Genomic DNA, 24,495 nt, shown 5'->3' on the forward strand with positions numbered 1-24,495 from the left:
CATTGTCACTGTTGGTAGTATTATGTTTTGGGTTTGGTCATTTCCTTCGTTCATCTCAAGGTCCAAAGATTGACGTCGCTGACAGATGATTAATAGCTGAGCCTGTGCCATGATAACTCTAGCTAGAGATAGCTAGATAGCTCCTTCAGAAAAGCTGAACGTCGTGTCGTAAAGCAATAAAACAAAACCAAAAGCTTTTATAGCACAGTTTTTAGTGTTGAACAATGTGCTCTTACACGTCCACACCTGTGTCTTCATGGAGGGACAGCGGCACAGCCAGGGAGTGGCTGGCATTGAGTACTTACTGGTATTAAGATAAATAAATGTGCATTATTTTAAGCACTGTAAAACCCTGATGCTTTCATAGTGAACGTGAACATGACCAGTCAGCAGTGTTGGAAGAAGTACTCAGATCTTTGAAATAAAAATAATAACACAACACTGTAGAAACACAAAGTGAGAGCCCTGCATTCAAAACTTAACAGTGCCAAAGTATGAGCATCAAAATACACCTGAAGTACTAAAAATGTACATGAAAGCCGATCACCGCATTACAGTCAGTGATGCATTCATGTGTGAGAATCACTTTCATGTTGCAGCAGGTGAAGGTGGAGCTCATTTTAAACCTCTACACTGTACTCGAACAGTCAGTGATAAAGCACAGATTATTGTGTGCTTTCCAAAAGCATCCAGATTATGAGGAAGAAGGTCAAACAGGCAGGTCAGGCAGGTAGAACCAGGGGCCTCATTTATAAAACATTGCGTAGAATCCATACTAAAAGTGTGCGTATGCCCAAAAGCTGAAAATGGCGTACGCCAAAAAATATTCGGATTTATAAAGCCGTGCGTACTCACACCTGCACACAATTTTCCCTTTATAAATCACATTCCACCTGGAAGATTGCGCAGGTGGATTCACCTCACATCCCGCCCCCGACACACCCACATTTTACCATGAATGGTCAATGCAAAGTACCTCATGAATGTCTTTGCATATAAATGTGCCTGCTGATCAATGGCATTTATGTTCGATCATGGCAGAAACAAGAAAAAGAAATTTTACGGAGACTGAAATCTTGTGGGTGAGGTGGAGGCCAGAAAGGATATTTTGTTTGGTGGTCATAGTAGTGGCATCACGAATAAAATAAAATTAAAAAAAAAAAAAAAAAAAAAAAAAAAAAGTGAGTGGCAGCACGTCGTCACCGCAGTGATGTATCGACTGGTCATTTTTATAATGCCATCCAAAACGGCTGGCATTATGGCGCTGAGGGATGGCTGCGATATCCCAGACCTAAGGACATAATTTAACTGAATTATATCACACCCAAAAAGGGCTGTAGACAGACAACGTAACATTATATAATATTAATCATATCAAACACTTACCTGTCGGCTAATTCCCGCTGAAAGGAGCCAGTTGCCAGAAACCCCAGAGTGGTCAGCACCTGGATATGCACCGGGATGGCGCGGTTCCGGCGGGTGGGTCTATCTAACACTGGGCCCAGTTCAGCACATAGATCCAAGAGCACTACTCTCGGGAATCTAAATCGGCTTATTAGCCAGTTATCATCATGGATCAGGAAATCTCCGTGGTCCCTAAAACTTCTCTCCATCCTGATCCTAACATTTGCGTGATCTTCCAGCAGTACCAGCGCATCCATTGTGCAGCATTACGCACGAGTGTCACCGCACTGTTTATATGCTTACTCAGCAAATTGAATGATTGTTACACACCTTGTCACAACTAATACTAATCCATCAGTGCCATCCACCGCTCTGTATCATCTGAAGATGGAAGTATGATATATGAACATTGAGCATACAGTAGTAGGCCTAACGGCTCACTAAAGGAACACATGTATAAGACTGCAGACTTGGCTGTTTATGATTACGCGGGTCTATTAGTCTGATATGTGATGACATTAAATGTATGAGATCAATCTGGCTTCAATTCACCACGTCACCATCTGCACCGCCAGTTCCCAAAATGTTCATACGCAAGCATCAAAGTTGGCGCACCGGTGCGCACATTCTCACGCTAAGTTTATTTTTATAAATCACAACCTTTGCGTAGGAAGTTGCGTACGCAACTTTCAAGCCCCGTTTTGTGCGTAAGCAAGTTTTATAAATGAGACCCCAGGTCTGGATTCTAGCATGACCACATAGGCAGGAGGTTGATGAGGAAAGGTTGAGCAGGTGAGTAGGTGGGAGGGGCTGTCAGGTGACCGGGGTTCCTCTAGTTACGTCCTGTCTTTTTCGAAACTTTCTCTTGATCTGAATGGAAAACATCCTGAAATCAATGAAAGATGTGCGAAGGCGAATTCATGAAGGCTCAGAGGAGTCAGCCGCGGTGCTCAGACGGTCAGATGACAGCATTCTTGATGTGGGTCTTCTGGTCCAGGCCCACTTCTTTAAATGATTTTCTTAAATTTGTAGGATTTGAAAATCTCGTCCTTTGGTGCCATCTGCTGGGAGCACCAGGAATGACACCGTGAACCCTGTTTTCATACTTTGAATATTTAAATAGATTTTATGCTTACATCACGCGTTAAATTAAAAAAAGTATTGATTGCATGTTAAGTTGCTTTTGAAACTGAAACAAAGAATATGTATGTGTAAAATTAATATACAAATCGAGATATAGACCATGGTCTGTATCTCAAACACAGCTCTACGACATTCAGTGTTCCTCAGTTTACCATAATTCATCTACTTCATGGCCGTCAGCATCACAACATATTACAGCAGCAAACTGCTGTCTGCTGTTACTCTGGAAGATCTTAACCAGGGAAACTGTTTTAATGTGGATTAAAACGTTGGGATAAAATAAAATGCAGCTAAAGGGTGATTTCTCATAAGAAAGCAACCTTTCACCAATACTCCCCAGAAAAACTCCCAATTTTAGGCTGTTTAGGTCGTTTGACAAATGTCTTGTCTTAATAAGCACATTTTCTGAATTAAAAGTAACTATTAACGTCTTCTCAAAATGTCGGCATTGGAGTAATCTTAATGAAGGAGTGGTTTTATATTTAGCTGGAACATTAGTGTCCAAGTGATTAATTTCTCCTGAATTGTGGGTTCATTTATTGGATTGTGTTGCTGGATTATTTATATTGTTGTTTTCTGTCTCTGTTTGCTCGCTTAGATTCGCTGTATTTGGTCTCGGATTTTAAATTCATTGTGTTTTATTGTTCTTAACGCGCAGAAACATCGAGCAGCTTCTCAGACACACCAGAAAGTTACAGAAGCTTCTGAGAACGCGCTTCCGTTTACGTCATCACGCCGAGTGCACGCGCCGAGCTCTGTGATTGGACGACATACTCAGGAAACATCGCGAAACAACCAGAGGAGACCGAAGAAAGTATAAAATAATGATGGAGGGTAAAGTCAGCGTTATTGAGACTACAAGACAACTGACAGAGGAACGACATAACAGCCCAGAGGTTTCTTCTTCTTCTTCTTCTTCTCCTCTCTGCTCTCATCTTTCAACGAGGGTAAGTGCGCTTCTTTGGTTAAATTTAAGATGTTAGTTTGACTCGTCGGCTATGTGATACATTGAGTTTTGCTCTGAACTGACATGTCCTTAAACTTATGTGCGAATTAAAGAAACATCCGTCCTTGGATTAGACATATCTGTGGGCATTAAAGAAAGTCTCTCCAAACTCCTTTAGAAAAACTGATCAGAGGATCACTGGATTCAGAGGATCACTGGATTCAGAGGATCACTGGATTCAGAGGATCACTGGATTCAGAGGATCACTGTACTACACAGTGACAGATCAATTTTAGTTGCGTTGGACGTAGATATTAATGTACAGAGCTGTAGTTTTCTTGAGTTTAAATTTAAGATACTGGTTTTAAAAAGCAGCTCTGTAATGAAATATCCGTTGTTTTGAATCTACGTCACATTTAAATGTGCAAATTATGTGAAAATACGTTTTGATATCTGAGCTACAGCGACAACATGCCGTCAAAACACTGCACCAGACTCCATCTGAATAACTGTCAAATTTAGGCTGCAGTGCTCGTCAGTCCTGGCAAAGTATTTTTAAATAGTTTTTAGTAATTATGCAGAATCATTAACATCTTCTTGAAATTTCGGCATTCAGCTGTCCCAGATGTTGAACAATGAGACAGAGACAAAAAGACACAGCTGATGCCTAATCGTGCAATGCTAATATAGTTTTAGATTACACCAGATCATAAAACAAACACTCCATTCACATGCCTGAGAACAAAGATTTTAAATTAAATTAAATTAAATTTTAGCTTTAAATGAAGTTACAGTTCTTATCGATTGCAGCTCATCATGCAAAGCGTTCCAGAGGGCAGGTCCACAGTAACTAAAAGCAGCTTTAGCAGAAATATCGTGGGGATCCAAAGCATGCAGTGCCTCATAAACACAGAGGAGAATTTTAAAGTGATTGCTTAAATGTGAAGCCATTGATGTCATCTATGCATTAAAGTAATGTGAAGATATTTTCTTACACTGACTCAGTTGTTCTTGTGAAAGCAGTAATAGTTGCTGGAGGTATTTACTCATCTATTTTACTTTCTGCATCTTTAGGACACAAAACGACCAAAATGCCTGCAGCTAAAGGCGTAGCGATCGGCATCGACCTGGGCACCACCTACTCCTGTGTGGGTGTTTTCCAGCACGGAAAAGTAGAAATCATCGCCAACGACCAGGGCAACAGGACAACCCCCAGCTACGTGGCGTTCACTAACACAGAGAGGCTGATTGGGGATGCGGCCAAGAACCAGGTGGCTTTGAACCCCAGCAACACAGTGTTTGATGCCAAGAGGCTGATTGGAAGAAAGTTGGATGATCCAATGGTGCAGGCTGACATGAAGCACTGGCCCTTCAAGGTGGTTGGAGATGGAGGGAAGCCCAAAATCCAGGTGGAATACAAAGGGGAGGACAAGACCTTCTACCCCGAGGAGATTTCCTCCATGGTCCTGGTGAAGATGAAGGAGATCGCTGAGGCCTACCTGGGCCAGACGGTGTCCAACGCGGTCGTCACAGTCCCGGCGTATTTCAACGACTCCCAGCGACAGGCGACAAAAGACGCAGGCGTCATCGCAGGACTGAACGTCATGAGGATCATCAATGAGCCGACGGCGGCCGCCATCGCGTACGGTCTGGACAAAGGCAAGTCGGGAGAACGCAATGTCCTGATCTTCGACCTGGGCGGAGGTACCTTCGACGTGTCGGTCCTCAGCATTGAAGACGGTATCTTTGAGGTCAAAGCCACAGCCGGAGACACTCACCTGGGCGGAGAAGACTTTGACAACCGCATGGTCAACCACTTTGTGGAGGAATTCAAGAGGAAACACAAGAAGGACATCAGCCAGAACAAGAGAGCCTTGAGGAGGCTGCGCACAGCTTGCGAGAGGGCCAAGAGAACCCTGTCGTCCAGCTCCCAGGCCAGCATCGAGATTGACTCTCTGTTTGAGGGCACCGACTTCTACACCTCCATCACCAGGGCCCGCTTTGAGGAGCTGTGCTCCGACCTGTTCAGGGGAACGCTGGAGCCTGTGGAGAAAGCCCTGAGGGACGCCAAAATGGACAAGGCGCAGATCCACGACATCGTCCTGGTGGGTGGCTCCACACGCATCCCCAAAATCCAGAAACTCCTTCAGGATTTCTTCAACGGCAGGGAGCTGAACAAGAGCATCAACCCAGATGAGGCGGTGGCCTACGGCGCCGCCGTCCAGGCCGCCATTCTGGCAGGCGATACCTCTGGCAACGTTCAGGATCTGCTGCTGCTGGACGTGGCGCCGCTGTCGCTGGGCATTGAGACAGCCGGCGGAGTCATGACATCCCTGATTAAACGCAACACCACCATCCCCACTAAACAAACCCAGACCTTCAGCACCTACTCTGACAACCAGCCGGGGGTCCTCATCCAGGTGTACGAAGGGGAGCGAGCCATGACCAAGGACAACAACCTGCTGGGCAAATTTGACCTGACGGGAATCCCACCTGCTCCACGAGGGGTCCCGCAGATCGAGGTCACCTTCGACGTGGATGCCAACGGCATTTTGAATGTGTCCGCGGTGGACAAAAGCACCGGCAAAGAGAACAAGATCACCATCACCAACGATAAGGGCCGCCTGAGCAAAGAAGAGATCGAGAGGATGGTGCAGGACGCAGACAAATACAAAGCCGAGGACGACCTTCAGAGGGACAAAATCGCCGCCAAGAACTCGCTGGAGTCCTACGCCTTCAACGTGAAGAGCAGCGTGCAGGATGAGAACCTGAAGGGCAAAATTAGTGAGGAGGACAAGAAGAAGGTGATTGAGAAGTGTGATGAGACCATCAGCTGGCTGGAGAACAACCAGCTGGCTGATAAAGAGGAGTACCAACACCAGCAGAAAGAGCTGGAGAAAGTGTGTAACCCCGTCATCAGCAAGTTGTACCAGGGAGGAATGCCTGCAGGTAGCTGTGGGCAGCAGGCACGAGCCAGCTCCCAGGGGCCCACCATCGAGGAGGTGGACTGAAGTGGTCTTCAGTACGGACTAACTAACGGTTTAATATGGAATGTTATAGCTCCTTTCTGTTGGTCTTTCTTCTTGTTTTTAGAATGTGTAAACTCAACAATGAAGAGATGTTGAGAATTGTTTGTCCATATGGTTTTATATTGTTGCAGTAATGGATCTTGCAATAAAGACGATTGTTAAATGAAGTTTTTATGTGTTTTCTGGTTTCATCTTGCATGTGCATGCATTAGTTTCAGTTGAGTTGGCAATGCATTTGGAAATATTATAAGTCATCAGGATTTAACAGGAAATTCAGCCAGAGATTATAGAACAAACAGTACGGCACGTTAAAATGAGGAGAAAGACGAGTACTTCAAAGTTATCTCCTGCATCTACAACCTTCATCATATTCTAAAATCATGTGAGGTGTTTTTTAAACATGACCAGATGTAATTCAAGCATTTCTTGCTTTCCACGTTATAAAATATGAGGTAGATTGTGACCATGAGAGGTAAATTATGAACATCTTGACTTGATGTGAATGAAAGTTTGAGCGTCAGAAATAAAGCAGTGCAGTACGTGGACATGCCACTAGATGTCAGTGTAGATGTAATTTGCCTCACTTTGTCATCTTACCTCAGTGATGTAAGAGTCTGTCTATTTCATGAGAGAACGTACACTGTGCTGTCACCAACTAATATTTAATTTTTGTCCTCTGCATTTGTGCCTTAAAATCGGATTACTGAGTTTACTCTGACAATAACCATTACCGGATGTTCAGGAATAAATGCCCAGGGCTAAACAGAGGTGGACTAGACTGAAACTGATCTAAGTTCAGGATTAAGGTTGACATTATCCAGGTTACGTGTGTTCAGTAATATGTCACTCTGCCAAACTTCAGTGGACATTTGGTTCCAGAGATGTTCTGAAACATTTTGTTATAAAATGCCTAACTTCGGCCTATTTAATACGAAAACAAAGAAAACGCAATCAAGAGTCTCGACCGGTAGAGCTGCTTTCTTTTACGGCAATATCATTTCCTGTGAATTAATTTTCTAACAGAAACCACATTTTCGCTGTACCATGTCCTCTCCTCCATGGATTTTTATTCCTCCTTGAACAGTGGACATTTTCATAGTACTTAGACAATTAAATGCTGTGCCTCATCACTGTAAAATGTGGCCAACATATACGGAGTCTTGGAAAAAATAATCATTGAATCAAGCCTTGGAGCCTTTGTACCAGATTATTAATATTATCTAGGTCGATTTATTTATACCCTTTTATTTGTGAAGCGGAAGCCTCACAGGAAATAGAACAAATCATTTTCCGGTCAACGCTTGAGTCCCGCCCCACCAGTCTGTGCCATCTTGTATTTAGCAAGAACAAAAACGGTGTAAGAAACAAGTCCAAGCTCAGGATGGGGCGCAGATATTTAGACGAATTTTAAGAGCATATTTTTAAAAGGTGAGGCGTGACGGGACAATATGCTTGGAAGTGTGGCACCGTGGAGAAATATCAGCCACACCCCGTAGAATAGCTAACGTTAACGTTAGCTTTCAAGCTATCAAAGCTAAGCTAGCCAATTAGCTAAGGCTAGTAACCCAGTAACGCTAGATAGACAACGAGTGAGTTTAAAGTTTCTGGTTGAGCTAGCCAAGCTAGCCGTATAATTTTTAAACTTTTAATTTATTTCACTGCTGCTCTGAAATCAGGAGGGACTTCGGTGGAAATGGGCCAAACGTCGTGCTGATTGTCTGCTGAGAGGAGACCCGGGCTATGAGGATAGAGGCTCGCTAGGTTGGCTGCTAACAGTTGTTTTTCGTTCCAGAGCGGAACCAGAATAAGCCGCGGTAAGTAAATCTACCGTTACGTTTAGCTAGCTGCTTTATTCCTGTGGTTTTCAGACGTGGGTCCGGGGACGCCCACTGGTCTTTGATGTGTTTTCAGAGGCCTTCAGTTAAATGAATAATAGTGTACATTTGCTGCAGCTAACCGTTAACTCAGTTCGCTCTAACGGCTCGTTTCATCTGCATTTGTTCACTTACTAACGATATTTTTCTGCAAACCCAATGGCCAATTAAGAGGCACAATACAGTGAGAAATCGAGAACAAAGGGTGACTTCCTGAGTGCTATTAGGACAGATATTGTCGAAAAGTGTCCTGTAGTTTTAGTTCATTTATGTGTGGGGGTCTGTGGATCACCTCTGCGAACACCCATTGAGGTTAACATTAGCCAACGCTACTGCTGTCATGAAGAGTTAGCCTGTTCCTCTTCAAGATATATCGACATTTGCTAAAGTGATCACGTTAATAAAATCAGTAATTAACGACTAAGCAAGGCATTGTTTTATGTGATGCAGCAAATTGCATCCAGGTGGATTGAATCTGGGAGTTTCCTGTGTCACTCTTGCCACAACAAACCAAATTTGAGCCTCGTTCAGATCTGATCAGAGCTGCTAACGGACGTGATGTCTGAGAGCGACCGAAGCATTTCTAACCAGCTGAATCACACTCCTTTCTGTTGGTTAGGTGTTTATCAGCATGTCCTGGAGAGCATTTAAGATGCTGCAACGAGCAAACTAAGTTAACGCAATAGATGTGAGTTTTCCGTGTTGGGGCACAGGTTGGTGCAGAGCTTTAAAGCCACACGTCTCCACAATCCCTCCTAAACAACTTCAGAGAGGTTCACTTTGATTTTAAGAAGATGTCTGCATGAAATTTGGCATTGAACCATGGAAAAGTATTCAGTTTCCACTCAGTATGCCTCCATAGCCATGAGTAGTTTGCAGTTTGCAGTATGGAGGTTGTTTATTGTCCTTAGTGGTGCAGTTTGTGGTTTTTTCAGGCTGTATTAACTTTTCTCTGAAGGCTGAACCACGCCCTGTGAAAATTGTTGGTACGTCATTGCTTGTGATCCAGCCTCTTGTTGTTTTTGAACGAGAGATCACATCAATTGAGTTTTGGAGGGTTTTTGTTTTTGCCACCTCCAAATGTTTGTGTAGCCACTTCCTGTGAACGTTCCCCACGTTCACAACGAGGAGCCTCTGTCATGCAAAGCTGTTTGTGAGTCAGTCAGGCCACGTGATCGTGGTCGCTGGGCTCCAAACTTCACGTCACTCCTTTATGTTCGGAACAACTGTCTTGGGCCCTGTTTCCCTTTTCCTTCTCTGTTTTTAGCGTCTTATGCTGCCTATAAATTTAACTGAATTGAACTTTGTGACTTTGTTTTTTCCACGTAGGAAGTTGAGGAAACTTGCTTCCCCAGTGTTGTGTGCCTAAACTTGAGAGACAGCCCAGTTCCTTGGAAAATGACAAAAATAGATGCAAGATGGCTCCTCATTTCGAAAATGGTGAATGATTTGGTGGTTTTTGCATTTCGACATGAAGCTGAGTCAGAAAATGGTGGACAGCTGTAGAGACAGACCAGTTCATGTCTCTGTCTGTGAACTTGGGTTTTCAGAATATTTCCACTTAGTCATGAATACCAAAGCGTTTGGTCATTTATCTGGACTCGTACTACAGTTAACACGACCCCGTTTGAAGGCTACAGTTAATTCCTTGTGCTGTGAAAATGTATGGTGTCGAGTGAGAAAACGTGAGAGAAGAATGGAATAATAAAGATCCCTGACCAGACCAGGGCCAGTTACATCATATGGGCTTAACCAATTAGGATGCCCTATTTCTCCCTCTCATTTGAAAGACTTGCTGTTCTTCTTGTGGACAAACACATTTTTCTCTCACAGGTTTCAGATTGGTTGGTTTTCTCGTGACTGTAGACCATAGCTGCAGGCTGCTTCCTTGCTTTGGACTGAACGCCATCAGGCCGCTGAGCGCCACGTAATACATGATTGGAAATTGGTTCACTGCTTTCTGAAGAAATGTTGGGTTGGGGGTGGGAGGGTGGGAATCTGTTGCCTTGTCTGGCACAGATTTACTAGCACGTTTACACGGCAGTGCTTTAAAAGAAAGAGCCTCGCAGTGCTGCATTAAAGAGGAAGCCCGAGGCCGTCTTTTCATGCGTTCTCTGAATCACGGAGGCCTGGTTAGGTCGCCGGCTCTCCTCAGGGCTCCAGCTGACACTCAGGACGAGCAGCTACATTAACCTCATTATAAAATGAAGTTGCATTTGTCAATAAGCTAGGCTCGGTATGCAGCCAAGCTCACATTCAGGGGGCTGATTTAATCAGATGGATTGATTTGAAACTCAGCTTGGCTCATCTTCATGGATTTACTCTGTTTATACCGATCTTTGACTTGAGTTGGATGGTGAAGGACTGGAGGTCTCAGTTAGGCCTCTTGCTCTCTGATCTGCTCACACATGAGACAACACACATGTCGAGTATGTACTTAAATGTATGTAAAGATCATTTTTCCCAGATTTTTCTATTCTTTTGTTTTCTTATTGATTTTAAAAAGGACATCGTCCCTTTTTCTTTACTCGAGCTAGAACAAGCAGTTGATTGCTTCATCTGACGAGGATTCCTCCGCAGCAGGAATTGTTTTAGTAATTTTCAGACAAAAATTCCAAATATTGAAATTGGAAGGCATCATTTTGGGCTCTGAGAAATTAGAATCACAACTATTCACTGTTTTCTGGCCTTTAAGACAACACAGTTACTTGATTAATCGAGAAAAGAATTGTCTGCTTAAATGATAATGAAAGCAATCGTTTTTGGTTGGATGGTAACCAAACATTATTGCATAATTAATCCAGTTTATTTAAGTTGAATCCTTAACTTTTAAATGGTGAAAATCATCACACTGACATTCTGAATTCGTTCTGTTGGTCTTTTTGTGGCCGCGGCGCCTTTTCTCACAAGTGAGTCTTTATATTGTCGACGGTCTCATGGTGACCTTCGTGGTTGATTCTTTGAAAGGGGGAGACAGTAGAAATGTTCTTCATGGAAACGAGCAGCCTCTGCTTCAGTTTTCTGAGGACCCGACCTGAGCCGACGGCTCCGGCCAGGTTCAGACAAAAATGTAGAAATGAAGCTTGTGTGGGGTTCCTTCACGTTGGCTGGGCTCGCCTGTTGGACGCGCGACAGTCGTTAAGACTCATGCAGTCAGGCTGACCTGGCAAGCTGTGGTTGTGTCTTAGGTCAGTTGACGTGACCAGCGTCCGCTTCGGTTCGGACAGAAATATGGAGCCCAAGTTGCACTTAAGCTGTTGTTTTGTTTTTTGTTTTTTTTAATCCTGAAATTGGGCATGGTATTCATGTTTTCCTTTTTTAATTGATGTCAGAGAACAAGTAAAGACACGTATATCGTAACACCATGAAGTCTGTATGAGGCTGCATTTTGTAAAATAAACTGTATTTTTATTTTAATCTAAATCTCCATTAAGTTTATATGTTTTAAGGTCTCTTTTGGCAGATTGCCCATTATTTGCATCTTAGCATCATAAAGAGTGTCGCCTGTCAGACCGCTCATGGACCTGGACGTGTTCTGTCTCTGGAAGCTGTTCGTCCTCGTCCTCGCAGGCTCGATGCTTTCCATGTTACCAGTTCCAGCCCAAACTGAACAGTTAATAATTGAAATCCATTCATGTTGAAGTGCACTTTGTGGAAACCAGCTGCCATTTTGTCTCCCCCGCTCACTCTCTGCCGTCCACATCCCCTTTCTGTTTGGAAGTCACTCTCTCCAGTTTTTCAGGCTTTCACAGTTTCAGCGTCCCGGCTTCTCCTTTCAATGTTGAATGTCTTCGTGTCACAACTTGTCGGCGGTTACTGTCCCAGATAGATCAACTGTGGGAGATTAAGGCTGTTTTCTAACAGCACAGAGGTGCAGAGCCCTTGATAACTCCAAACATTTAGACCGAAAGCAGCCAGTTGTGACATTCCTGAACTATTGCAGAATATTTGAGACATGCACCGTTGATTTTGAACATCAGCTGATGAAGTCTCTGACTTTGGTGCACATGAGGGAATTTGACAAATGGGTCACTTAACAAGAGTACAAGAATGCATTTTCCAGCATGTTTAACACATTAATTAGATGGTTTTCTGCCCAACTGAAGCAGAAAACAGACGCTTCACGTCCTTCAAAAACAAAATGGGCACACAGTCCACGATCCAAATTTAAACCAAAGAGTATTTCCTTCAGCAAATTCAGACCCTGCTCTGACACCCGGAGAGACTGCCATCTTTTTCAGCTCATCACAAGGAAATGGTTGATATTTCTGATGCGTTTAGAGACTTGTTTAGATCTGCAGTGTCTGTAAACAGAAATAAAACATGGTGATATTTTCAGGTATGATGGGACGTTCTCATATTTCTTCTTGCAGATTGGGACGAACCAGTGAAGAGGAGACATTTGAAGCTGCATTAGTGATTGAATTACATAATATGAACTCTTTTACAGTGAATAACCTGAGTGTGTCCTGTCCTCGCTGCTGTCTTCCTTTGCTAACCTGTCCTCTCCCCGCTCGTCCAGGCGCTGGCCATGCCTTCGAGTGCACGGGCGGGCAATCTCAAGGACCCGGAGGTGGCAGATCTCTTCTGCAAAGACGATCCAGAGAAGCTGTTCGCCGACCTCCGTGAGATCGGCCATGGCAGCTTCGGAGCTGTTTACTTTGTGAGTAGGACATCACGTCCATCCAGGTTTGACTGCAGATGTTTGTCTTCTTGTCCAGCTCAGTCTCAACACGTCTGGACAGTGAACGAGACGTGACCTGAAAATCAGACCGAACAGCCTTTTTCACTCGTTCAGCATTGTGCTCGTGTCAAGGTGATGAGAGAAAGGAGCGAGCTGTCCGACCAGGTGTTTATACCTGTTCTGAACAGCCACGCTCGAAGGCAGAGAAGCCGGCCGTCATGGGGGGGGGTGACACCATTTAAACCTGTGGGTAACAGCACATTTTCAGACACTGTCTCCTGGAAGACGTTGTACTCTGCGCCCTGCTTCCTTTCTCACCTCCACACAGCTGCCAATCACGATGTGAAGTGGGTGTGAATGTCAGGTTGGGGGGGGGGGGTGTTCCAGAGCTGTCGACTGTCTGATGAGCAGCTCTGATGAAACGAACTGACAGCTGTAACCTGACTGATACGCAGACTGATTTATTGACCCGCGGACGTCCTCCTCAGCTGACAGGAAGCCGCGGTGTCAGTGACAGTGATTTGAACGTTTCGACCGTTAAACACATTGCAGGGTTTGAGTTGTTCCTGAGCTGCTGCGGCTGTGCCAGACGCTTGTTTCTCTCCCTGTTTGTCACTAATGCACCCAGAAAGCTGCGCAAGAAGATCAGGCTGATGTTCTTAATCATGCTCTAATTGGTCAACTGTCCTCCAGCCGGGGGAAACAACTGTCGAGGAGCAGCAAAGTTGAATAAATCAGAAGTGGATTCAGAGAAATCTGTGTTCTCAGCTGGTAGAAGCTCCAACATGCAGATGATGATCTTCTTCTTGTTTGTTGATAGCTTCCTGTTCTGTTTGCACATAGAAAGCAACAAGATACTCTGTGCCGATACGGAGCTAAAGAAAGTCTAATTGTTTAGATCTTTATCTGATTTTTCAAGAATTTCCCTGAGACGTGCTCCCTGAGCCCAGGAGGCCTGAGCCGTGTCTGAAGACAGGAAGTCTGTCTTATCTGCACTTTATCATTATCAGGTACCTGTGAATCTGGAAATCTCTCTGTCGCGTTGAGACAACAGTGGGAACGTTTTGCATCTCATTTTACCTTCATTCTTCAGGCTGTGTGGTAGACTAACACCTCCACAGTGTTCTCACTGCCACACTGAATGTCTGAGTTTCAGCCGATCCTTAAAAGGCCATCAGAGATGTGCTACAAAAATAGATGATGTGCATCAATTTGCATCAATTTAACAGGAGTGCCACTGCTTTATACTGTTTCCTCAGAGCTCAGACTGTGTCCACTCTGTGTGTCAGAGGGGACAAACTGACCTTAAATGAACGCTGCAAACATCAGTCAGGGCTTAAAAGAGCCTTATTCAATGTTCAAACCGTCTCTTCTGACTGGTTTCACTTGATTACTTTCTTTTATTTATTTATTTATTGGGAACATTTCTCAGTAGAAACAGTAGTGATGCATCATTTAGTTGTTTACAGTCTGTGGTAGGACCGACAGCCTTCGTCTGGTCCATCCTCACTTGGCATTTAGGATTAAGCCCTTTGGAGGATTAAGCACTGGCAGTAGATTTGAGAATATATCAGTATTTTATCCAAAAAAAACAAATCATGCAGTTTGGCTGTCAAATGGATCATTCTGTACGTTTTTGTTCTCGTGTCACTGAAAATGTTTGACGGATCTTTTGGCGCCACCAAGTGGCCCAAACAGATATTTCATGCCTTCATAAAAAGCCATGAATCCACGGCAGGAATGACATGAAATGAACAAATGAAAGCTATTTTAAATAGCTGCTAAATGAGGCTTCAGACGAGCCAATAAGCAGCATGTGAAGAAGAAAAGCCTCTTCTCTCCGTGGTCAGGTCATAACAGATGAACACTGATGAAGACTGACTGAAGATGAAGGTGCTCTGTTCATATTCTGTCGTTGACATGCATTAAAAAAACAGGCTACAGCTGGTTTCTCCATTAAGCTTTAACATAATGTGAGCCTTGTTTCTGTAATCAGGGTCGAGAATCTAAGAAACGTGATTTCTCCAGGATGAGGCTGGTTTCTTGAGCGTGTGCGTTTCTAATCTGTGTTTTAAATCCCTGTGACAGCAGAGCAGGTGGCTCTGAGACGTCCTCACATGCAGAGATGCAGCCTCATATTCAAAGTGACTCCGTTCACAGTTGGACCAGAGCGTGCACAGTGCAGCTTCTAGATGTCAGCCATTTGTCTCAGGGTGGATAAACAGTAACCAGGTCACTACTGAGGGTAGAAGTTGGGCCGTTGTGGCCTAAAGAGAAGCAGCCTCGATCCCAGACCGTCAGGATGAATCTGGGAGGTGAAATAATCCATCAGTCAGACTGTTTGTCTGAGCGCTCATTCGAAACGTATGAAGGTTAAAAAGTGACCTGTTTCCTCTGAGGAGGCTGCTTTCTTCACCGCACCTGTCTGACGTGTGTTACCTGTGTTTGTCGTCCAACAGGCCCGAGATGTGCGCAACAATGAGGTGGTGGCCATCAAGAAGATGTCCTACAGCGGCAAGCAGACAAATGAGGTGAACCAGAAAGAAACTACTGCTTTTAAATGGCTTCATCTTTGGTTTAAAGCCTGCTGCTGGTTTGGTAACTCAGACATTTAGTGCTAAAATCTGCTGTGAGTCGAGATGCAGACTGAGTGCTTGGTGTCCGTGTGCAGAAATGGCAGGACATCATCAAAGAGGTGAAGTTCCTGCAGAAGCTTCGCCACCCGAACACCATCGAGTACCGGGGCTGTTACCTGAAGGAGCACACGGCATGGGTACGTATGACGGCGTCAGTGGGACGACACGCATCCCATCATCCGCGTCTTCATCACATGAGAGCGTGATGACCTGATGAGCTTCAGGGTGCTCTGATGCTTCCACACGTTTGCTGTCCGTCTGGATTTAGAGGCAAAGTCGCGTTTAACAAATGTCCGAAAAATTAAAAATGTCTCAAAACCCAAATATGTTCAGTTTACTGGGATTCAAACAGAGAATATTGCAGTATTGTACTTTTACTTTACTGCATTTCAGTTCTGGTTAGTAAAACAAAACAGAATCAGACATAATTTCTGATGTGTTGAACATTATTCTGAAGGGTTTGGAGTAATGAATAGTTTTTATACTTAAAGTGTATTTTTATGCTAATGCTGTTGTACTTCTACTTGAAATATAATATTTCTCCACCGTGGTATTACTGCTTGTACTGCAGTAAACGGAGGATCCCTCCACCCCTCTGTTGTTTACCGCTGTAACACGTGAACGTAAAGCCAGCCTGTGTTGTGCTGACGGCGCTCTGACCTTTCCCCTCAGCTGGTGATGGAGTACTGCCTCGGCTCGGCCTCGGACCTCCTCGAAGGTCAGTCTGACGCCTGAAGACTGTCGCACCTCGTTGTTTCTCAGTCTGCTGCTGTTGTGACTCTTCTTCTGCTCTTTATGTTACAGTTCACAAAAAGCCACTCCAGGAAATAGAAATAGCTGCTATTACCCATGGTGCACTGCAGGGATTAGCGTATCTTCACTCTCACAATATGATTCACAGGTAAAGTCTTATCCACCTCCTCACGTTCTACTCCTTCTGGCAATGACACTGGGTCCTTCTTCTTCTTCTTCTTCGTCTTCTTCTGCTTCTGTTTCTTCTTCTTCTGCTTCTGTTTCTGCTTCTTCTTCTTCTGCTTCTGTTTCTTCTTCTGCTGCTTCTTCTTCTTCTGCTTCTGTTTCTGCTTCTTCTTCTTCTGCTTCTGTTTCTTCTTCTGCTGCTCCTTCTTCTTCTGCTTCTGTTTCTTCTTCTTCTGTTTCTTCTTCTGCTGCTTCTTATGCTTCTGCTTCTGTTTCTTCTTCTTCTTATTCTTTAGCTTCTTGTCCTTCTTCTTGTTCCTCTAACAGTTTGCATCCTGTGTGTTGCAGTAATACTTGGATGTGTAATAGTTGACGTGCTGCTGAGACCATTAGCAGCCTCTAGAGGGCGCTTGTTTGTGTTTGTGCTGCAAGGCCTCGCTGTTAATCAGTGTGTTGATGTTTAAAAATGCTGCGTGTAGCATCTGTGTGTGTGCTCGACGTGTCTTTGTCTTCTGTAGGGACGTGAAGGCGGGAAACATCCTGCTGACGGAGCCCGGTCAGGTCAAACTGGGGGACTTTGGTTCCGCTTCGATCGTGGCTCCGGCCAACTCCTTCGTGGGGACTCCGTACTGGTGCGTGTTCATGCAGAGCTCAAGTCGATTTTTATTCGTCTTCTTTTAGTCTTAAATGTTTCGATGTGTTGTTTTTCTGGATCAATAAACGTGCAGAGACAGTGTCCCAGCACTAAGAGTCTTAAATGTTGAGCATCGCTGACGTCTGCTGTGTTTTCCTCATCAGGATGGCCCCAGAGGTGATCCTGGCCATGGATGAGGGCCAGTACGACGGCAAGGTGGACGTCTGGTCGCTGGGCATCACCTGCATAGAGCTAGGTGTGTGTGTGTGTGTGTGCGTGCGTGCGTGCGTGCGTGCGTGCGTGCGTGCGTGCGTGCGTGCGTGCGTGCGCAGGCAGGCATCAGTTTATATGAGAGGAAGGTCTTTGACGTTGTGCTCTCCCCACAGCCGAGAGGAAGCCCCCGCTGTTCAACATGAATGCTATGAGTGCCTTATATCACATCGCTCAGAATGAAAGCCCCGTCCTTCAGTCCAACCACTGGTGAGAGGCTCTCTGTCTCCTCTGCTCTTTGCTTGATTCGTTCATACCTCTGTCTGTCTTCTGTTTGTCTTCGGGGACTCCTGCAGGCTCAGAGGAGTGACTCCACGAGCAGTGTGACAAAGAGGCGTTTAAACTGTCACAGAGAGAAAACTATCTGATATCCCTGAATAATCTTTAAATAATATTATGATAATGCTAATAGACTGTTAGAGACTGTTATATCTTCTCTGTGAGTGTCTTTCAGCACATAAGTTAACATCATCCCGGAGCTCCTCATTCGCCAAATTACCTGGTTCTCACTGCATGTCACCTCTTTCTTTCTCCCTGTTTCCTGTCTGTCTTAATCTGTCACGACTAAATAAAGAATGTCACAAATAATAGTAATAATGATAATAAATATTCCCTTATTTCTCTGCAGGTCTGATTCCTTCCGCAACTTTGTTGACTCTTGCCTCCAGAAGATTCCCCAGGACCGGCCTACCTCGGACGTGCAGCTCAATGTGAGAACTCTTCATCCAGTGACACCAAAACACACACACACACACACGTATACCTGCTCTTCGTCGTGCTCATCTGTCGTCTCCGTCCTGTAGCATCGCTTCGTGTGCCGCGAGCGTCCGCTGACGGTGATCATGGACCTGATCGCACGAACCAAGGATGCAGTGCGGGAGCTGGACAACCTGCAGTACCGTAAGATGAAGAAGATCCTCTTTCAGGAGACGCAGCAGAACGGCCCGGTGTCCGAGGGAGGGGAGGATGAGGAGGTCAGGAACGGGCAGAGGGGAAGATGAAGCCTGAATGAGCAGTGGGGAGGAAGGGGAATGAATGAATGTGGGAGGAGGAAGAGGAAAATGAAAGATGTATTTTTAATAAATTCAGAAAGTTGCTTGACTTAAAATGCTAAAATTAGAGTATTAACTTAGACTTTGTATTCTTCATGTAGTTCCTGTGTTTATCGATGTGCAGGAGGAGCAGAAAAGGCAGCTTTTCAATGTTTTTCTATCCCTGAACATGAAACGATAAGCTAATGCTAATTGTCCGTCTGTGGTGTATGAAAAAACACCACACAAGAGAAGACCTGAAGCACGTCGACAAAACATGAAAACTTGAAGGTGTGTGACCCAAAACGTGTGTGTTTTCAGGAGGTGGAGCAGTACCTGCTGCGGACAGGCACAGTCAACAGCATGGAGAGCTCCCAGTCGGTGCCCAGTATGTCCATCTCAGCCAGTTCTCAGAGCAGCTCGGTCAACAGTCTGGCCGACGCCTCCGACGACAGCAGCAGCGAGATGGCCATGATGCAGGAGGGCGAGCACACCGTCACCTCCAACAGCTCCATCATCCACCGGCCCACGGTAAAGACCCCCGCGGCCCGGCCCAAGGGGGGGTCTGTGCTGTCCAGCTCCAGGCCTTCTGCTTCATGCTCCCCATCGTTTACAGACGTGTGTTTGATGAGGAATTCAAGCTTTTTAGCAAATGTGGGACGTTGATCTGAAAGCATTAAGTTCACGTTGGCCTGTGACCGTCAAGTCAAATAAGGAGAAAAGAGGCACCTGAACTCATAAGGTGTTTTGTGTGTCTCCTCCTCCTCCTCCTCAGGGTCAGGACAACATCTACGATGACCCTTACCAGCCAGAGATGGACCAACCACAGGCTCCCTCAGCTGGACGCCGCCGAGCTTACTATCGCAACCGTGACCACTTCGCCACCATCCGAACCGCCTCCTTGGTGAGTTCACTCTGCAGAGCCTGTCGCTTTATTAGTTCATCAAAAGGTTTGTTTAGTGCTCCGTTTCAGAGCTGAGACAAAGCCAATCAGGATTGTAATTCTACATCAAAGTCTGCGACTTTATTCTTGTGTTTTATCAGCGTTAAAAAAACGTTGTTCCTGAGCGTCTCAGTCGGGTCATTGTGTTGATGGGGCAGAAGTCTGAAGATGTTTTCAGGTAAAACTCTGACAGCTCAGTCTGATTCGAGTGACCTGATCCCTGATCCCTGACCCCGACGGTTCAGCCTCAGATGTCAGGAAGACATCATGGACAGCGTCGTCTGTGTGCCAGCAGCGCCACGTCTGCTGACTCTGTCTCTGTTTAACATCGGTGTTCGTCCTCCAGGTAACCCGTCAGATCCAGGAGCACGAGCAGGGCTCGGCGCTGCGAGAGCAGATGTCCGGCTACAAACGTATGAGGCGGCAGCACCAGAAGCAGCTGATGGGGCTGGAGAACAAGCTGAAGGCGGAGATGGATGAGCACCAACTGAAGCTGGACAAAGAGCTGGAAAACCAGAGGAACAGTTTCTCCACTGAAGCCGACAAGCTGGTGAAGAAGCATCAGGCCATCCTGGAGAAAGAGGTGAGGCTGCCGAGCTGTTCGGACTCGCCGTGTTCACACAGCGCGCTGTGCACCATGAACGCTATGTGTTTGTGTCCTCCTGCAGACGAAAGCGGCTCTAACTGAAGAGAAGAAGTTCCAGCAGCACATACTGGGCCAGCAGAAGAAAGAACTGACCGGTTTACTGGAGTCACAGAAACGCCAGTATCGCCAGCGCAAGGAGCAGCTGAAAGAGGTAACGCTAACTCAGACTCACATATTCAGCACCAGGGTTCATAAAGGAGGATCCTCCCGGACCAGAGCGTCCTCCTCGCTCATGTTAGCAGTCCCCTCGTGTCCGCTGGATGCGGTTCTTCAGCACTGCAGCTCATTTGGATGTGGTGTCGGATGATTGGCTGCGGCTGCACTCCACTGCTTCGATCGACCTTCTTCTTCTTTTCTCTTTGTCTGAACAGGAGCTGAATGAGAACCAGTTGACCCCGAAGCGGGAGAAGCAGGAGTGGTTGATCCGTCAGAAGGAGTGTCTGCAGCAGATGCAGGCGGAGGAGGAGGCGAGCCTGCTGAGGAGGCAGAGGCAGTACTACGAGCTGCAGTGTCGCCAGTACAAGAGGAAGATGCTGCTGGCGCGTCACAACCTGGAGCAGGACCTGCTGAGAGAGGTGCAGCAGCTTCACGTACCCTAACCCTAACCCTATCCTCAAATTCAGGCCTGTCGTTTCACTAAAATTTCCTCCTGGATTTCTGCTGACCGCGGTCTCGTCCTCCACCAGGACCTGAACAAGAAGCAGACCCAGAAGGATCTGGAATGCGCCATGTTGCTGCGGCACCACGAGTCCACCCAGGAGCTGGAGTTCAGGCAGCTGGGCTCAGTGCAGCGAACCCGAGCCGAGCTGATCCGAACGCAGCATCAGACCGAGCTGACCAATCAGATGGAGTACAACAAGCGTCGCGAGCAAGAGCTTCGACAGAAACACGCCATGGAGGTCCGGCAGCAGCCCAAGAGCCTCAAGGTATGTGGGAGACCTGGGGGGTCGGGGGTGGGGGGTGATTTAAGGATTATCTTCAGGTCTCAGAATGATGACATCATGAGATCATTTCTCACGTCTGGTGGAAAACGTGATTATCATTATTCTGATCGTCTTTAAAACCCGTTTCAGTCCAAAGAGCTGCAGATCAAGCGTCAGTTCCAGGAGACCTGTAAGATCCAGACCCGTCAGTACAAAGCCCTGAGGAACCACCTGCTGGAGAGCACTCCCAAATCCGACCACAAGGCCGTCCTCAAACGCCTCAAAGAGGAACAAACACGTAAGCTGGCCATCCTGGCCGAGCAGTACGACCACTCCATCAACGACATGCTGTCCACACAGGCTGTGAGTAAGGCAAGGAAACCCCCGCGCACCTTCTACACCTTCTACACCTTCACTACACCTTCACTGCACCGTCACTGCACCACCTCAGTGCTCCTCAGGACAAACATCTCAGCTCTGTACAAACAGTCACGAGCAGCTTTAGTTTTCAACAGAGCAGAAACACAGTAGAAAAAAGACGTGAAGATGTGGTCGTGGATATTTTTAACTGTTATTTGCACCTCTAGTCGATACCAAACAGATTAAACTGATATAGTTTTGCTTGCTGCACATCATTGATGAATAAACCGTCTGTGATCTCACGGCGCTCTGACGATCCTGACGCTCGTCCTTTTGATCCACAGCTGCGGCTCGACGAGACGCAGGAGGCCGAGTACCAGGTGCTGCGGATGCAGCTGCAGCAGGAGCTGGAGCTGCTGAACGCCTACCAGAGCAAGATCAAGATCCACACCGACTCCCAGCACGAGCGGGAGGTGAAGGACCTGGAGCAGAGGGTGTCCATCCGCCGGGCGCTGCTGGAGCAACGGGTACGAACAACCAACTGTCCACCTGTCCTCTGTGAGACTGTTTGAAGAGAAAATCCAAAAAACAAAATCCTGCATGAGTTTAATTTGAAGAAATGTCAGATGTGACGAACGATTCTTTTCACTGTTGGTGAATCTGCTGATTGTCTGTTCATGTTACGTCTCAGCTGAAGACGTGTTGAAAGTGTCTCAGCAGTAAGATTCAGAGACGTCGAATCCTTCAGAGTAAAGACTCGGCTTTGACGGATCCGTTCGCTCGCTGGTGTTTGCCGCCGTGTTGTTGTCTCGTGGTGATGTCAGCGCTGACGCTGTGGTTCTCTTTGGCAGATCGAGGAGGAGATGCTCTCGCTGCAGAACGAACGCTCGGAGCGAATCCGGACTTTGCTTGAGCGCCAGGCGCACGAGATCGAGGCCTTCGACTCGGAGAGCATGCGTCTGGGCTTCAGCAACATGGCACTGACCGGCATCCCTGCCGAGGCCTTCAACCAGGGCTACCCGACCCCCAGCCCCTCCTCGGGCTCCGGCGGCTGGCCGTCCCGGCCCGTCCCTCGCTCCGGCAGCCACTGGAGCCACAGCGTCCAGAACTCGGTGTCCACCCCGTCCTGGCGCAGCCAGAACCACGGCGGAGGAGGCTTCGGCCGCGCCGAGTCCGTCGCCTCCTCCCACGGCCTCGGCAGGGATGGCGAGCCGCACAAGAGCAGCAGGGGCCACTCCTCCGCCTCCTCGTCCTCCTCCTCCCACCATCACCAGCAGCACTACCTCCCTCAGCACTACCAACACCACCAGAGCACGCCGCAGCTGTACCGCGAGAGCCACGAGCGCGACAGCAGGGAGCGCGAGCGGGCCAGGGAGTGGGGGGGGGGAGGGGGCCACTACTCCCATCACTCCCAGGGCCACCACCACCATCACCACCACCTCCACCTCTCCTCCCACGCCTCCTCCCAGTCCTTGGCTCTCCTGCCTCCCCCTCCTCCGCCTCCCCCCATCTCCCTGTCATCCTCCCCTCCGTCCTCCGCCTCTTCTTCTTCATCGTCGCAGGGAGGCTACGGGGGCGGGGGCCTGAGCGTCAGGGGCCCTGGTCTGATGGCCCTAAGAAACAGCCCCCAGCCCCTGAGGAGGACGGCCTCCGGGGGGCCGGGAGGCGGGGGGAGCGACGGGGGGCTGAGCCGGAGCACGTCGGTCACTTCTCACATCTCTAACGGCTCTCACCTCTCCTACTCGTGAAGGCGCCGGCGTCTCCTCGCCGCTCGAGCCGTGAGCGTCGTTCTGCTTCTGTGAAGGTTCCACAGAGAACGCAGAACAGAAGCAGAACCGGGCCCACGAGACCGAGACGGAGACGCTTCCGGCGTGTTCTCAGAGGCTTCAGGGAGCTGAAAAAAAAAACGGTTTTAAAAGTGTAAATTTTAATGTCTCCTTTCCCGAAGAGTTCAGGGCTCAAAGTGTCCTGACGGAAAGAGAGGAAGAGGCCCAGCGAGCAGCAGAAACACGAGTATTAAGACCCCGAGGACGCCGCCCGCCGCCTCCACGCGTCACAGAAACAAAAACAAAATGAGCAAGCCCCGCCCACTGAGACCAGATTTTTTTAAACAAACCGAAAAGTCCACGAGTGGACGCACAGCGGCGAGACGGTTCGGCTGCAGCGAGTCGCCGTCGGTCACGTTGAGATTCAGGTGTGAGACGTTCAGGGTTCAGGTTTAAAGTCGGTGTGTGGAGCTTCCTGTTGGCCTGCGGTGCTTTCAAAACCACTGTAACTATGTAAATAACAGTCAGCTGTAAAGCCGGTTTTTTGATTTCTAAGTGTGTCATATGTTCAGCGGGGGTGGGGGGGTTGAAGGGGGGGTGTGGGGGTGTTCTCAAAGACACGTTTCTTTAATTTGTAGTGACGAGACGATGAAACAAACACTGCCATCTGTCTGTCGGCCGACCGAGACGACTGCCACTGCCCTTTAAGTCCTCTTAAAGGAGCAGCGTGACCTTTCCACAGGTGAGCTCGTTGATCTGAGACGTTCAGAACTCAAGCTGCTTCACTCACACGTTCACCTGCCGCCGCTTCATTCACACATTCATCTGCTGCTGCCTCAGGAGCGCCGCGTTCCAGCGTCGTGCTGAGAAATAGCTCGTCATGTCTGAACCGATTCTGCTCTCCAGACGTTCTCGAACGGCGTCATCACACACACGTGAACGTCTGAAGCGTTTCCGAAGCGCTGGGAGCTGCTGGTTTACTGGTCATCTGACTGGGAACCAGCTGAATCACACAGGTGTCGTTCAGGTTCTGCCTTCAGCTTTTGCTCTGAACGCTCAGACTCACCTGAGCTGAGTTCAAACGGCCAATAAGAAAATGTCGCGGTGCTCCTTTAAAGGGACCTGCCAGAGAGTGATTTTGAGTGAGCCGAGCACTAAACCTGTGCTCAGAGTGTGTGTGTGTGTGTGTGTGTGTGCGTGCAGCTTACCTACACCTACACCTCCACCTGTTCCTCCACAGTCTGCTCTGCGTCTGTAGATACGATGTACATGTGACATACAGAGTCCC

The 24,495-nt window shown here is 47.2% G+C and overlaps 2 protein-coding genes across 2 annotated transcripts; both read left to right on the plus strand.

Annotated features, from left to right (window-relative positions):
• Window positions 1-3,344: 3,344 nt before the first annotated feature.
• On the plus strand, window positions 3,345-6,687 carry LOC139343968 (heat shock 70 kDa protein 1). Its single transcript, XM_070981832.1, has 2 exons — window positions 3,345-3,494; window positions 4,568-6,687. The coding sequence occupies exon 2, from the start codon at window positions 4,585-4,587 to the stop codon at window positions 6,502-6,504; it is 1,920 nt and encodes a 639-aa protein (XP_070837933.1). The 5' UTR covers window positions 3,345-3,494; window positions 4,568-4,584; the 3' UTR covers window positions 6,505-6,687.
• Window positions 6,688-7,818: 1,131 nt separating this feature from the next.
• taok2a (TAO kinase 2a) lies at window positions 7,819-23,447 on the plus strand. Its single transcript, XM_070981713.1, has 20 exons — window positions 7,819-8,336; window positions 12,919-13,059; window positions 15,540-15,611; window positions 15,752-15,853; window positions 16,389-16,434; window positions 16,521-16,617; window positions 17,153-17,266; window positions 17,433-17,524; window positions 17,655-17,748; window positions 18,167-18,248; window positions 18,342-18,512; window positions 18,891-19,100; window positions 19,345-19,473; window positions 19,859-20,095; window positions 20,181-20,309; window positions 20,530-20,733; window positions 20,845-21,084; window positions 21,232-21,444; window positions 21,786-21,968; window positions 22,293-23,447. The coding sequence occupies exons 2-20, from the start codon at window positions 12,928-12,930 to the stop codon at window positions 23,187-23,189; spliced, it is 3,444 nt and encodes a 1,147-aa protein (XP_070837814.1). The 5' UTR covers window positions 7,819-8,336; window positions 12,919-12,927; the 3' UTR covers window positions 23,190-23,447.
• Window positions 23,448-24,495: the final 1,048 nt, after the last annotated feature.

Source organism: Chaetodon trifascialis, chromosome 15 (assembly GCF_039877785.1).
Source record: "Chaetodon trifascialis isolate fChaTrf1 chromosome 15, fChaTrf1.hap1, whole genome shotgun sequence".
NCBI classification, from domain to species: Eukaryota; Metazoa; Chordata; class Actinopteri; order Chaetodontiformes; family Chaetodontidae; genus Chaetodon; species Chaetodon trifascialis.

Coding starts and splice junctions, on each gene's coding strand:
- LOC139343968 (XM_070981832.1), top strand. CDS start 4,585: ATGCCTGCAGCTAAAGGCGTAGCGATCGGCATCGACCTGGGCACCACC.
- taok2a (XM_070981713.1), top strand. CDS start 12,928: ATGCCTTCGAGTGCACGGGCGGGCAATCTCAAGGACCCGGAGGTGGCA. Junction 16,618..17,152: donor TCTCACAATATGATTCACAG/GTAAAGTCTTAT, acceptor TGTCTTCTGTAG/GGACGTGAAGGCGGGAAACA. Junction 20,096..20,180: donor AGGCCATCCTGGAGAAAGAG/GTGAGGCTGCCG, acceptor GTCCTCCTGCAG/ACGAAAGCGGCTCTAACTGA.